We start from the raw sequence: 16,669 nt of genomic DNA on the forward strand, positions 1-16,669 counted from the left end.
ACAGGAATTGGCAACTAACTTGATACAGGGGGTGAGAGAAGGTGAAGAATTGATGACAATTCCAAGCCTGTGTGATTGGGAGGGTAGTGGTTCCCTCAATAATAATGAAGAAAAGGAGAAGGGGGGTGGGAGGGAATGTTTTTAGTTTTGGATATATTAAGCTCAAGATGTCTCTGAGGCATCCAATTCAAGATATCCTGTAGCAATTGGAGATGTGAGGTTGGAAGTGAAAAGATAGGTTAGAACTTGGCAAATAAATTTGAAAATCATCTAACTGAATAGGAAAGTGGAATCCATGGATCTGATAAGATTATCTAGTGAAGAAAGAAGAGGTCCTAGGACAAATCATTATGAGATATCTACAGTTAATGGATGTGGCTTGGATGAAAGTCCAGCAATGGAAATTTAAGACAGAAAAGTTAATAGAAGTAGAAGGGGTAACAAGGGAAAAGAAGTGTCATGAAAATCATCAAAAGAAGAGGATGCTCTATCTAGCAAAGACTACAGAGAGGTCAAAAAGGATTAGGATTAAGTAAAGACCACTAGATTTGGCGATTAAGGGAGCATTAATAATTTTAGAAAGAGCAATTTCAGCTGAATAAAGAAATTGGAAACCATATTGTAACAATTAAAATGGAGGCACTGATTGTAAATGGCCTCATTTACCCAAAAAAAGAAAAAATACACATAGAATTCTAGTTATCAATATTGTGGAATATATTATAGAGTAGTATCAATAGTGAGAATGGAGATGACGTTGGCATGTTTATAAGCAATAGGGAAATAACCAGTAGAGGAGGGGAAATTAAAGATTAAAAAAAAAGTGGAGATTGATAAAGGGTACAATCAAGAAGGCATCTTAGTGATGAGAGATGACAAGAAGAGGGATCTCTTGGACAATGTCCTATTTTTTTCAATGAAACATTAGCAAGAAGGTTACAATACAGATCCTTTGTAAGTCTGAGCAAGGATGAAAAGATTTGGAAAAGCTTCTTTATTGAGTTGGAGTAGTGAATCAATTAAGGATATATAAGAGGATTGCTTTGCCATAGTGAAGAACAGGTTAAGATTACGTGCCATAAATTTGTAGTGGACCTATTGGTATGATTTCATTTTCTTTACCTTTATTCAGGAATAGAGTATTAGGAAGCAGATCATATGAATAATGAGTAATGGAGCTTGATAAAGCAAAGTCTTCAGCAGAATAAGGGAAAGAAACTGGAGAGAAGGGAACAAATAGAGATCTGAGGGTCAGGATAGAAAAAGGAAGTGAATATAACCAATACCGGATGATGAACTGGGTTGAAATGAGAGGTGGATTGATTGGAGGTCACAGGAAAGAGAAAAGTAGATTTGAGGGGTTACCAGGAAGAGGAGAAGTAGAATGACAACAGAGAATGTCAGAGTTTATGAATATTGGTGATGGCAAGATTAAGGGTATCTGAGGTAGGCTGGAAGAGAAGGTGTAGATCTTATCTCTTGCTTGGACTATTTTAGTAGCCTATTTGTGAGTTTTCCCTTCTCAGGTTTCTTCTCACTCCAATCCATCTTCTATTGAGCTAACAAATTAATCTTCCCAACACACAAGCCTGACCTTGTCATCTGTCTAGTTAGTCAATTCCAGTAGTACCTCATCAAATCAACTATAAAATCATCTCTTTTATCATTCAAAATCCTTCCTAACCTGACTCTTTTCTGTATTTCTAGTCTTATACCTTACCCATTTCTATATACTAAGATACAGCATTTCCTCCTTGCTGTTTCTTACACAAGATCTCCCATCTCTAGCATTTCCACTTGCTGTAAATGTCCATCACCAGGCATTTTCAGTAGATATAAACCCATGTCTGGAATTTTTTCCTCCTCAGCTTTGCTTCTCAGCTTCTGTAGTTTCTTTCAAAACCTTGTAAGAATCTTAACTTATTTTTTTGTCTCCTTTATTCGACTGTAAAGTCTTTGAGATCAGGAACTTTTTTGCCTTTCTTTGTTTCTTTAGGTGGTTAAAAATACTATTGAATTAACTTGATGTTAATGTAATAAGATGAATGATATAAATAGCTGATTTCAAAGAGTAGTTGTTTATTGGTAGCAGTTTGGTAGTACCAGTGGAATGCCTTAGCAATTTTTGACTTTATATTTTTAAACATTCTTATCAGTAACTTGGTTAAACTTGTTGATGGTATATTTATCAAATTTGTACATGACATTAAAGTTAGGAGAGAAAGGTAATATTTCATATAACAATTCTAAATCAAAATATTAACTGGATGATGGCAATGTTATCAAATTTATGTAGAAACAGGAGCTACTAAAACATATATAAAGATCCCAGCAGACACATATTAATTTAGAAAATCATATATTAACATTATGTTTTCATCTATTTTTATTTATTTTGTAAAATATTTCCCTGTTTAGTATTTAGGAATGTTGTGAGTCACATGCAGCCCACTGGCCATGTGTTTGATACCTCTGGACTAGAACATTAACCTGAATATATTAAGATGAAATTCTATTTTTGTTTTTAAACTCGTCTTGTAATTTCATTTCTTTAAGGAGTTCATCTTAAAGAACTTCTACTAATACAGAGAAGTCCTTTATATAATACCCGGAGTTTTAGTGAGTTGCTTGAGACACTAAAAAATTAGTGACTTGAACATATAGTAAATGTGTGTCAGAGAAAGACTTAAACCCAAGTCTTTCTGACTGATACCAGTTCTCTATCCTTTAGGCAACACTGCCTTTCCCATATCATATTGATGAAGAATAAAAGGGGAATGGTTTGTCTCGATAAGTAACGTTTTCCTTCTTATTGGACATTCCTAATTGTTACGAAGTTTTGCTGTGACAAAAGGATAAATTTGTCTCTGTACTTTCACTCTCTGTTCCAATTCTACCCTCTGAGACCATTTCACTCATGTCTTTCTTTCTTTCTACATATATTGCAATTGCATTTCTGTCATAATATAATCTTCTTATAATCTTGTATTATGTTGCTGTGATCTCATTACTGATGTTTCATTGTTCTTCTGTTTCCTAGAATTTTATTTGTAAATCTGTCTGGTCCCAAGTTTTTATTTGTTTGTTTGCTTGTTTTGTTTTTGGTGGGGGCAGGGATCTCATATATTGTTTCTTTTTCCAATATCAGAAGTTATCTCTTCTGTTTATCTTAGCTCTTTTTTGCAAATATTCATTTTATTTATATTTTGAGTTTCATTGGAATATGTGAGCAAAATATTTTCTAATAATTTCTTATTTTATGTACAGCCACCTTTTTCATGTTTTGTATTGGTAATTTGGTTTTTCTCTCTTATTACTCAAATTAATTTGAGCTAATGTCTTATATATTTTATTATTTTTTTAATTTCTAAATCTCATTTATTAAATCAATAGTTTTTTGGTTGTGGTTGCTATGGTGGTGGTGGGTGATTGCTTCCAATCTTGAGAATCTCTTCTATTTTCATGATATCTTTTTAGAGTTTTTTTAAATTGTTGGTTTTGTAGATTTTTTGTTTTAGTTGCATCCTTGTTTCATAAGTTCTTTTTCCCTCCCATTGGTAAAAGTTTTGGAAGATGTAATTTTTTTCTTGAGGATTTCCTTTGCTATTTCCCTCCCAAATTTTGGTGTGGTGACTCATTATTGTTATTAACTTTAGTGAAATTTTCTATTTTTTTAAGTTCTTTGACCTACCCCTTCCTGCACATTGTTATTTAGTTTAAAATTAATTGTAATGTCTTTTTAAAATTCTAAATAAAATTTTTATGAATTTCTTTTTACATCATCATAACTTCTTGCAGTATCCTTTCCTCTTTCTTTCCTGAAAGCCAGGCCATATAACAAATAATATGTTTAATGACAAAAAAGAGGAAAAAATTAGAATAACTGCTCAATACATCAAAAACGTTTGAAAATATGTACAAAGTGTCATAATCGTGGATGTTCTACCAAGTAGTAAAGTAAAAAGGAAAAGGAGGAAAGTAAAGAGGAAAAGGAGAAAGATTTTCTCATATCTCTTTGTTTAAAACCGTACTTCATTTTTGTAATTTTATAATTTTTTTTGGTATGTGATTGTTCTTTTTGTTTACTTTGTTATAGTATTTGTGTATATATTTTTGGTTCTGCTTGCTTCACTCTACATCAATATGTGTAGATTTTAAAATGCTTTTGTATTCATGACATCTGTAATATTGCATCATTTACATATCATAGTTTTTACATATAGTCTGTTCCTTTTTCTTCTTATAATCATAATTCCAGGTTTTGATTCATCCATTCTGAAATTTTGCATGATGCATTTTGCATTTAAGCCAAATGTAAGTCAAAATATATAATCTTCCTGTCTTAAACCAATCAATTGTTTCATGTTCATTTCTAACTGTTGCTTCTTAAATTTCATACAGTTTTCTTAGGAGACAAGTAAAATGATCTGGTATCCCATCTCCTTAAGGACTTGCTACACAGTCAGAGGCTTTAGTGTAATTAAGCAAAAGAAAATGTTTTTGCTGGAATTCCCTTTCTTTCTCCATATTCAATTGAATGTTGAAATTTGGTTTCTAGTTGTTCTGCCTCTTCAAAAACCTGCCTGTTTTTCTGATAATTCCTGGTTCACCTGTTACCACAGTCTAGTTTGTAGAATCTTAAATATAACCATACTGGTATGTCACATAAACACAATTGTTTAGTAGTTTGAACTTTTGCTCAGCATTGTCTGTCTTTACAATTGGGAAAGAAACTGATCTTTTCCAATCCAGGGATCACTATTGAGTTTTCCAAATTTGCTGGCATTGCAAGTGCAGCACTTTTTAACATCATCATCTTTAGAATTCCCTCTCCTTCACTAGCCTTACTATTAATAATGTTTTCTAAGGCTCACTTGACTTGATTCTCCAAGATATCTGGCCCTGTATCAGTACGTATACCATTGTGGTTGTCTTGTATAGTTCTTTTGTGTATTCTTGCTACATTTTCTTAATCTCTTCTGCTTCTTTTAAGTCTCTGCCACTTTTGTTTTGACTTCCATTTCTATTATTATTATTATTATTTATGATTTGAGCATTTTTCATATAGTTCTTAGCTTGAAACTCTTTGGGGGAATCATTTATTCCTACCCTTTGGCCACTTATCTTTTGGAGAATAGCTTTTGGTCATTCATATGTGTAAATATAGATCCAGACACCCTGGCAAATGACTTAATTTCTGTTTGCCTCAGTTTTCTCTTTTATAAAATGAGAATAATAACACATATCTGTCAGAGTTATTATAGAAATCAACTGAGATAACAATTGTAAAATGCTTAGCACAGTATCTGCCATAAATTATCATCATCATCATTAAAATGTTAGCTATCATCATTATAAAGATGAATAGGTATATATGTATATTTATACAGTTAATTATTTATATATCTTAACTACCAGATCCTTACCAGAGAAATTTTTTATTAAAAAAAAAATCCCATTTGACAACTTTGCTTATTGTAGATGCATTAATCTTATTTGTGCAGAAGCTTTTCAGTTAAATGTCAGTTATCTATTTTGGCTTTTATAATTGCCTACTATCACTTGTTTGCTGAAGAATATATCTTCTGCCCATAGGTGTGATCTGTTTCTTTTCCTGCTTTATAATATAGTTTGAGTTCTCAAAGTGCTTTTTCCCTTCCCTACCTCTTTTCATTATTTCCCTCAGTATTCTAGATCTAACATTTTTCCAAATTAACTGATATTATTTTATGGGATTCTATAAAGTTTTACTTTAATAAATTTAATTAGTATTGCATTAAAACTCTAAATTAATTTTGGGTGTATTGTTATTTTTATTATATTGTCTCATCCTAGCCATAATCTTTAAATATTCTTCAAGCCATTTAAGTTTTTCTTGATTTTTTTTTTTTTTAAGAATGCTTTATCATTGGATCTATACAAATGTTATTTTGTGCTGTGGTAGTGATCTCTAGATAATTTATATATTTTTTGTTGCTTAAGAGCTTTTAGTTATTTACAATTTCATTTTTAATCTCCTTCTTGGTGGTCCTTTATTTAACAATTTTTATTGCAATGTTATCTCTAAAAATGTGTTTCATAATTTTTTTTCAGAATTGGTTTGTAGGTTTTATATATTCTATGACATGATCAATTTTTGTAAAGCTACTTTTCACCACTGAAAAATATGTTTATGTCTTTTTGTTCCCATTAAGTAACCCCCAGACATCTTTTGTATCTAACTTTTCTAAAGTTCTTTTCAGTTCCTTAACTTCTTTCTTCTTTATATTTTGGTCAGAATTATCTATCAGGTTTAAAAGAAGATACATTTCTCCCTGTCATAGTTATATTATCTTTCTCCCTTTGACTTAATTTTTTCTTACTTTCATATTTTTTAAAATTTCTTAAAATAAATTTTAGGTCTAGTAAGATGATTTTTCAGAAATATAAAAAATTTCAGTAAATCAGTAAATTCCACAAGTTTTTTTTTGTTTTTTTTTTTTTTTCAATTTTGAATTTACTTTATTTTTTTTTTTTTAAATTTAATAGCCTTTTATTTACAGGATATATACATGGGTAACTTTACAGCATTAACAATTGCCAAACCTCTTGTTCCAATTTTTCACCTCTTACCCCCCCACCCCCTCCCCTAAATGGCAGGATGACCAGTAGATGTTAAATATATTAAAATATAACTTAGATACATAATAAGTATACATGACCAAAACATTATTTTGCTGTACAAAAAGAATCAGACTCTGAATTATTGTACAATTAGCTTGTGAAGGAAATCAAAAATGCAGGTGTGCATAAATATAGGGATTGGGAATTCAATGTAATGGTTTTTAGTCATCTCCCAGAGTTCTTTTTCTGGGTATAGCTAGTTCAGTTCATTACTGCTCCATTAGAAATGATTTGGTTGATCTCGTTGCTGAGGATGGCCTGATCCATCAGAACTGGTCATCATCTAGTATTGTTGTTGAAGTATATAATGATCTCCTGGTCCTGCTCATTTCACTCAGCATCAGTTCGTGTAAGTCTCTCCAGGCCTTTCTGAAATCATCCTGTTGGTCATTTCTTACAGAACAGTAATATTCCATAATTTTCATATACCACAATTTATTCAGCCATTCTCCAACTGATGGACATCCATTCAGTTTCCAGTTTCTAGCCACTACAAAAAGGGCTGCCACAAACATTCGTGCACATACAGGTCCCTTTCCCTTCTTTATAATCTCTTTGGGATATAATCCCAGTAGTAACACTGCTGGATCAAAGGGTATGCACAGATTGATAACTTTTTGTGCATAGTTCCAAACTACTCTCCAAAATGGTTGGATTCGTTCACAACTCCACCAACAATGAATCAATGTCCCAGTTTTCCCACATCCCCTCCAACAATCATCATTATTTTTTCCTGTCATCTTAGCCAATCTGACAGGTGTGTAGTAAATTCCACAAGTTTTGCCCAGGCTGAAATATAAACTCCTTTGATTGTCATTTAAAGATCTTTATAACTTAGCTTCTTCATACTGCTCTATTTTCTTTCCTCTCCATCACAGGTGGGGAACCTTTTGCAGGGAGGCTACATGAGGCTTGCAAAGTCATTTGCATAATCAGGTAGTGATGAGTTGAAAGCTGGGTACAACAGCCTCCCAGTGCTTGAGTTCTATAAGTTGAAAATTATGTATCACAGCAGATGATGTTATAAATAACCAAATGGCTCGTGGGAGGAAAAAAAAATGTTTTCTACTCCTGCCCTATATATTACATTCTTAACAGTACTGGCCTAATGATAGTTGCTCAATTACAATACTCCATTCCCTTTATCTGAGGGTGACTGACTGTCACCCATTTCTGGAAAGCATGCTCTACCCTCTCATCTCTTCACATCCCTGATTCCCTTCAAGATAAACTCACATCTGGGTCCTTTATCTGGCTTCACTCATTGCTTGCCTCCTCAGAGAATCCTCTTCTCTAAGATCATACTTTCTTGGTTGATGATTCCATCCATGGGAGACAAATAAATTGTTCTTTACTATAGTCATAGATTCTAGTCTTTCTGGACTCCTTCTCACCTGCTATGTATCCCAATGCTAGTACTCTTTCCAATTCCCTTCCCATATTCTAGTTCTTTTTTGTATATTACCTTCCTATATTGGCAATATAAAGAACTGTCATATTTATTTGTCGTTGTGTCCCCAATAGTTAGCATTATACTTAGCCTATAGTAAGTGCTAAATAAATGTTCTGTCTCTCTACCCTATCTATTATCTGTCTCTAGGAATCACTTGAAGAGTTTACCTTTATCAGTGACAAGGAATTTGGTGGAAGCCAGGATTGGTCAGGAATAAAATAATAAGCTTATTTTTTTTAATATGAAAACATTTCAGAATTAAGGTGTAATTTAGAATAATTTGCATGTATTTATTGAAACCATGCCACTTACATATTTATGTTACATAATTTGCTTTCCTTTATCTTTATTTTAAAACTGTTTAATTGCAGAACCATTTCTGTAGCATCTTTTTCAATCTTTCCATTTAGAAAAGAAGTATCAGATAGCTTGTATATGGTATAGTGAAATAAAACTAGAAATATTAATAAGAAAAGAAATTCTCCCTCTTCAGTTGAATTAGATATACAATTTAAATTATATTATAAACTTCACAAAAACAGAAGCTATGTCTCATCTAAGTATCTAATAGTGCTCTGCACATAGTAGTGTCTTAAATGAATGTTTCTTGTGGATTTGAATTAAATTCTTATTCTAACACTGCACTTCTCAAATTCTTTATCTTAAGTACTTCTTTATACTCTTGAAAATTATTGAGGACCACCTACTTATCTGGAAGACATGACAACTATTTTGTTAAAGCTTTTCCTCCTTTAGATTTTATTGTTATGTGTTCCTATTATGTTATGTATATGCCTATACATACAATTACTCATAATTTAGGAAAATAACTACCATAAAACACTTATTGAGTGTTCACTGTATAAAACAGTCTGCTGTTCACTACAGGAACTATAAAATTAGCCATTATCCCAGACCTAAAGGAAATTATAGAGTTTAAAAGGATTTTACAGTATAATAAAATTTGATGTATGATTTTGATTTTAGAGTTAAGTAATTTGAAGGAATGGGATAGGAAGTTTGCTTTGAAAGAACAAATGGGAAATAAAATATAAGCTCCTTGAAGGCAGGAACTTTTCATTTTCTGTTTTTATCTTTAATGCCTAGCACTCATGGTGCCTTACACATACGTGCTTAATAAATGCTCATTGAATTGAATTTGGAATTTATTTCTAAGTGTATCTATTTATGTAGTAGGATTTTGTCTTGATGTTTCTCATAACTATAAAGGTGCCAAAAGGATGTTCTACAAGGTTTCTTTTATCATTAAGCCTTTTCTTCTGTCAGTTTTATTACACAAAAGTGTATCTTTAAAAAAATATATAATATTTAGTAGTAACTAGGAGATGTTTTAGCTTAATTTAACATCTGTACCAGATGTGATAGGTGTAATTATTTTTGCAAAAAAACCTTCTAACTTTCATGATTCTTTTGTGCAGCACATCTTTCTTTTATTGGGTATTTTCAACAATTGATAAGCATTATTCAGTGGCATATGGTCTGAGTCTGACGTGCTTTGAAAAGAGTACAGAGTACTAATAATGAGGATTCTGTGAAAATGAAAAAACCAGCACAACAGATATGCTTTGAGAAACTATGGGTTTTTAGCATCTTGAAACAATATATCACACTCAAAGGGACAGAATTGGGCTGCACAATCTGTTAGCTCATTCTTGTCCAATCTGGTCTCCTCCTTTCTTTTGGAGCCAGCATTGTCATCAACTCACTGAATTATATTCTGACTGGAATGTATTTCAGGCACAGAGTAATGTCTCTACTTAAATGGAATCCTATATTTCTACAAAAGCTTTTTAAGTATAATAAATTTAAAATATAAAAAACAGTTCTATTAACTTAAAGTAAATGGTTCAACAGTTTACATATGTGCAGCTTTTAAAAAAATGACTACTACTTAGGCGAATCATACAGTTTGTTCTGAGAACAGTTTATTTCTTTCATTTATTATATATTTACCTTTATAAGAATTTTTCAAAAAATTAAGAGATCCCAGGCATGGTTTCAAAGATTGTTTACTAAATGGATTCCTATAAAGGTTTTTTTTTCTCCCCCAGAGGAGTGTTTCGAGTATTGAGTTTATTCTTTTAAAAACATAATAGTTATTTGGTCAGATTACTGAGTATGTTAATTAAAAAAATACATACTCCAGCATCTTTGAGGAATGTATTATACTAAAAATGTTAATTTTGTTATCCAGTGACCTCTTTGGGGACTTCTCTATATTTTGCTGGAGGAGTTAAATCAATTTTAAGTTTGTTAACAAAAGTTTCACTTTTTAACTTATAGTTCATATACGTATACTTAAATTTTAATAGGTTGTCTCAGAAGTGTTTTTTTTCTAATGATTCTTCTACATTAGCAATATTTTAGGATTTCTTATAATGTTAAAATAATTCAGAATTCCTTCACAGAAATACCATAATAAAAGAATACGGAATAGTTGCAGGAGGGAAGAAGAAAGCTGTCATGAGGATTTTAGCATTTGAATATTTCTCTTTATTTAATTATATGAAATTAAGGGGTCACTGAGAAATGAATGTCCTTCCCTCCTGCTAGAAAGAGGAAGTAGTAGAGAGTGCACCAACAGTCCTGCTAAGCATCTCTAGTTTTCCTATGGTAAATTACACTTATTCCTAATTATGACTAACACTAGCATAAAGCACCATTGTAATACCATACACAAAAAGAAAAAAATCACTAACACTTATTGTCAAAGCAAGGCATCTTTAAATGAGTTCTCTGCAGTGTGAATTGGAGATGTTTTATGCTAGAAATGACATGAATAACACAATGACTAATATTATCATAGACTTACTAAAGGCCTTTCTTATGGTATACATGTATAATAAAGCATTCTAATATCTTTTCATTTCAAAGAGGAAAATGAATATATGGAAAATAATTCTTAGAGTATGAGTCTGTTTAGAAAATGTTATCATAATCAGAAAATTGTTAGAGTATATAATTATGAGGCAATCATATCCTGAAAAATAAAATCAACTGTTATTAATTCTGTCACCCTTAAATGAATGAAAGGTAGTAGATAATATTTAAGATTTGAATTTTTATTAAAATATTTAATAATGCTATTTATAATTTTAGAATTTTAATAAAGCTAAATCTTTATAGTGAAGTATAATTATGATTTGTAACATTGTAACATTTTTTTATTAGCCATTCAAGTTTGAAAGATAAAAACTAAGATAAACTTCTAAGTCAAAGTCTAAGTCAAAATTATATCCAATATACTATAAGTTTAATTCCTATGCTGTCTATGAAAGTCTAAATGAACAACTGAGCTGGTTCACTACAGGAAAGTTTAGGTCCTATAAATTGTTCCTTTTTTGGAAACTATCTGTGAACTTTTTACTGCTGAGTTAGCAATATAAAATCAAGCTAAAAGTTGAAAATTTAGCCTGGCGAAGTAAAAACTTTCTTAGGATATATTAATTGTATTCATGACTTTGAAAGGCTGTTATTTGAAAGAATACAACTATTTAGTTCCTATGGATAAAACTAGTCCAGTTTTTTCATTTGTAGATTAGGAAATTTAGACCCAGAAAAATCATTATCCAACATGACAAAAATAGGTTATGTACCTCAGAAGTATAAATTGAACCCAGGTGCCCTATTTTGAAAGCCAATGCTCTTTCGACTATCAGAACCAACCAGTGGTTGGAATTAGCAGTGATCATTAGCAGTAGTATAAAGAAGACTCTCAAGTTTGGGATAATGCCAAGGGGCATTACAAGGTAATGAATGTGATCCTCCTCACTGGAGATCTTCAAATAAAAGCTGAGTGACCACTTATTGAGGGTTACATGCATAAATTAGAATTAAGACCTCTGAAATTCTGTAATTCTGTGAGTTTTGATTATTTTATTTATACATCTATATCTATATGGGGATATGGATATATATGTATGTATATATAATAGGAAAACAGCTAAGAACCATAGACCAATACTGTTAATAAATTTTAATACTGCTAAATACCGATTCATATTGACAAAAGCTGCCACAGTTTATTCAAAAAAATTATTCACTATGACCAGTTGGCTTTATTCCAAAAATGATTGAGCATCAGGAAAACAATATATACATAACAACAAAAATAATAATTACATAATTATTAATAGATATAGAAAAACCTTTTGACAGAATATGTTAATTTATATTAAACAAAAATAGAAAGCAAGAAATAAATCGAGTTTTCTCAAATATGATGAAAGAGAAATACCTCAGAAGCTTTTCCAAAAAGCTCTTCAATAAAGCAAGAATAAGCATTATTACTGCTATCATTTGTCCCCAAAAAATTTAGTTGTAGCTAAGAAAAACAAATTGAGGAACTTTGTGTATTAATGAAATAATGTAAATAATAAAGAGGCAAAAATATTTCTCTTTGTAAATAATGTGATGGTTTGCCAAGTCAACCATAAAGAATCAATCAGAAAATTTCAACAAAATAATCATTTTAATAACCTAAGAAGAGATTAAAAAAAAAAAAACTACAATAAATATCAGTAAGAGATAGCAAACAAAAAATTCCAAAAGCATAAAATATATGGGAGTTAAGCTATCAATATTTACTCAGAAGTTATGACTATACCTTTAAACACTACAAGTATAAAGATAATTTTACTGAGCAAGACTTTCATTTTTCATGATTGGGTTGAACAAATATAATAAAACATGGTGATAGTCCCTAAATCAATTCAGTTTTGATTTCATATCAATTATATTATCAAAAGGGTCACTTTATAGAACTAGTTCTTTGTTAGTCATGTCTGACTCTTAGTGACCTCGTTTAGGGTTTTCTTGGCACAGATACTAGAGTTTGCCATTTCCTTCTCTAGCTAATTTTGCAGATGTGAAATAAGGCCAGCAGGGTTAAGTGACTTACATCACACAGCTACTAAATGCTTGACCTCAGATTTGAACTTGGGAAAGTGAATCTTCCGACTTTAGTCTCAGCATTCTATCCACTGCTCCAATCTCAATGCCCCAAGAAGAGATTCTAGATTTGGCACAGGGAGGCTTGACCTTGTGGAGGGAGCAGGAATATGTTGATGTTGTTGCTGCTGCTGCTTAGTTATTTCAGACATGTATAATTTCCATAATTTTATGTGAAGTTTTCTTGGCAAAGATAGTAGAGTACTTTGCTATTTCCTTCTCCAGGTCATTTTTACAGATGAGGAAACTGAGGTAAACAGGACTAAGTGACTTATACAGGGTCACCCAGCTAGGAAGTGTTTTGAAGCCAGATTTTAATTCAGAAATATGAGTATTCCTGACTCCAAGCCTGGCACTCTCTCCACTGTGCCATCTAGCTGCCCTTTATAGAAGTAGACAAGATACCAAAAAATCATCTAGAAGAACATCAAGAATTCAAAGAAAAATAACAACATAAAATGATAGAATTGGCATTAACAGGTCTCAGAGTATAAGTGGACAATCATGGAAACTATTTGGTATTAGTTAAAAGCACAGAAAAGTTAATCATTAGATCAAATTTAGCATAGAACACTATAAATGTCAAGTAAATATTAATAGTAATGTCACTTTTAAAATTGCATATTGAAATCATACAATTATCTCTTCTTTGTAGATGAATGACATCATTGGAACAATAAGAGATTCAAACCTAAAATTGACCCTTGCGTTTGGAATAGGAATGCATCATGCTGGACTACATGAAAGAGATAGAAAAACAGTGGAAGAATTATTTGTAAACTGTAAAATCCAGGTATCTTATTTTCTATCTATTGACATTTATATTTTTCAAAATTGGTTAGTGAGATTATATTAATATTCTTTTCTGTTTTAGGTCCTTATTGCTACAAGCACGTTAGCATGGGGTGTAAACTTCCCAGCTCATTTAGTAATTGTTAAGGGAACAGAATATTATGATGGAAAAACAAGACGCTATGTGGATTTTCCCATTACAGGTAATACTGGAAAAATTGGAAATATTTTAATGAAGATTTTAACCACTAAGAACTATATGGTATAAATTATGTTTTAACGCAGTTTTAAGGCACTCATAGCCCAGTGTGTACATACCTTAAGAACAAAACTCTCATGCATTGGCAACCAAATTAAAATGTAATTGGAAAATATCTAACAAAAAATACAACATACATAATGTTAATTTTTGGTTTTTATCAACCAATATGCCAGGTCAGAGATCTCTTTCTAAATTTGAATTTGATGCTACTGCCTTAGAGAATCATCTTTATTAAAGGAAGAATTAAGATGTATTTGTTTCTTGTTCACCCAGTTGTTAGCATTGAAGAATTTCTTATTCTGCTGTGTTGAATACAAAGTATAGTATGCTGCTTGGCCATTATTGACATTTAAAAATTACTAAATGCCTTAGCAAATATGAAAATAATGGCAAGAAGTAGGAATCATTAATGTGCATTTTAATTGATTTAATAGAAAGTGCATGCCTACATAATTGTAAATGTGTATTGCATATGCATGTATGTATATAGATATGTGTATATATATGTGTTGTAGTTGTAGATATATATGTATGCTTGGTGGAAGTGGTGGGGAGGAGATGAAAGGGGGGGGAAATAAAGTAAAAAGTGCACACAGAGAATAAAAGAATAACTTATAAGGAAGCAAAGATAAACAATTATGAATCTATAATCTCTACTATTGTTTTATATGCTTTCTTGAAGTGGATATTTATTGTTATATATTTTAAATCCTCCCTGGTGTTCTGCTGAGCACATAACATTATTTTGTTTTGGGGGTGATTTGTTTTTTAATTTTCCTTTTCTTTCCTATTTTCTTTTTTCTTATTTTGTATTTAGTTTCAAAAATATAAATTTTAAAAAGCAAAAGAAAGTAATACTTATATCTGATTTAAAGTAACAAAATGGCATTCAAGTTTTTCCTCTAATTTCTAGAATTATGTCTTATGACTTTTCTCTTCACATTACATGTTCTATAGCTCTTTCTATAGTACTTTCTTTCTTCTGAATCTTTGCTTAAGTTGTTCTTGCTTCCTAAAAATGCTTTTACTCCCTCCCAGACATCAATTGTCCAATTCATATAAACCTTTCAGATATCATTTTTATAAAGTCTTCTGTTTCCTTAGCCGTATGAACTCTTTCTTTGAATTTCTATTTTATATCTTTCTTATTGTAATGAATGTAATTTATACTTGTTATTTGGATAGATTCTGTATATCCCATATTCAACTACAATATTATTGTATACATGGATAAAAATTCCTCTCATAGTTTGGACAAGAATAAGCTATTAAAATTTGTAAAAGTTACGTTTTAATAGTTCTCTGTTAATTTCCTATGGTTATATAGATTTTCTAGTAAGAGATATGTTTTTACTCAGTACCAGTTGTAAAATATATGTGCCAGTTAAATAATCACTAAATCTTGATTTGCCGAATTATTCACTCCTTTTTTTAGTTTGGTTTTTGGTTGTTGGGGGTTAACAAATAGTTTAAAGGCAATTTTATTTTGCGAGTTGTTGTTTTTGTTTTTTTTGTTTTTTGTTCTTTTAATAAGCCTATTAATATATGTAGCACAGTTTTCCTGGGGAGGATGGGATTGGAATTATCTAACAGACTTTGTTAAAAAGATTCATATTTTAATATTAAAATTTACCTTATACTATATATAATGATGAGACACATAATACATACAAATTTTATAATTAAGGATTCAGCAGACATTTATTAAGTTTTTCATATTATGCTAGGCATTGTGCTAAAAAGCAATACAAAAATAAAGCATCCTCTGGCTTCAAAGAATTGAAGTGATAAACAAAGGAATTAATATTTGATGAATCAATAACTTATTCTGTTAAAATTATAGCATCACATAAATGGCTATTTTTAGCATTTTACCAAGAGAACATTTATCCATTGTTATTTTTATGTGCAAATATAAGATCTTGTTAGAGCCTAGTTTTGCATTATGGTGGCTTAGTGACATAAATATAAGTTTTCTGAATGAATGCAAAGTTAGGAAATGCAATAATAAGATAGCAGCAACAGCATAATACATTTTTTTTTGTATTATTACATCTTCAGTAAATTGTATAGCTGCCTTCTTGCTTACTTTATTTCATACATACATATATATGTAAAGAATAATTAAATGTGTGCCAGAATCAGTAAATATGTCCCAGACCCATTCTTATATAAGACTTCTGTTTTCTCTATTATAGATGTACTTCAAATGATGGGACGTGCTGGTAGACCTCAATTTGATGACCAAGGCAAAGCTGTAATCTTGGTTCATGACATAAAGAAAGACTTCTATAAAAAGTTTCTTTATGAACCGTTCCCAGTAGAATCAAGGTAAATTTTTTTAGAAAGAAAAAAAATGGGGCTTTAAATGAATTGTTTGTGGCATATTTGTTTTTTTCCTCATGTTCACAAAACAGAATATAACTTTTTAATTCAAAATAAGCAGATGATTTTAAATGGAATTAATAAGCAAATACATCATCCCACATTTCTGATATACTACCTTAACGGAAATAAAATGAAATGGA

At 30.9% G+C, this 16,669-nt stretch overlaps 1 protein-coding gene across 1 annotated transcript in view; it reads left to right on the forward strand.

Annotated features, from left to right (window-relative positions):
- Window positions 1-16,669, forward strand: part of ASCC3 (activating signal cointegrator 1 complex subunit 3) — a 323,207-nt gene that overhangs the window by 201,730 nt on the left and 104,808 nt on the right. The window contains exons 31-33 of the mRNA XM_003769315.4: window positions 13,743-13,880; window positions 13,962-14,082; window positions 16,340-16,472. Coding sequence (XP_003769363.1) covers window positions 13,743-13,880; window positions 13,962-14,082; window positions 16,340-16,472 — 392 coding nt within the window. The remainder of the gene's footprint in view (window positions 1-13,742; window positions 13,881-13,961; window positions 14,083-16,339; window positions 16,473-16,669) is intronic.

The sequence above is a fragment of the Sarcophilus harrisii genome, chromosome 4, assembly GCF_902635505.1.
Source record: "Sarcophilus harrisii chromosome 4, mSarHar1.11, whole genome shotgun sequence".
Lineage (NCBI taxonomy): Eukaryota > Metazoa > Chordata > Mammalia > Dasyuromorphia > Dasyuridae > Sarcophilus > Sarcophilus harrisii.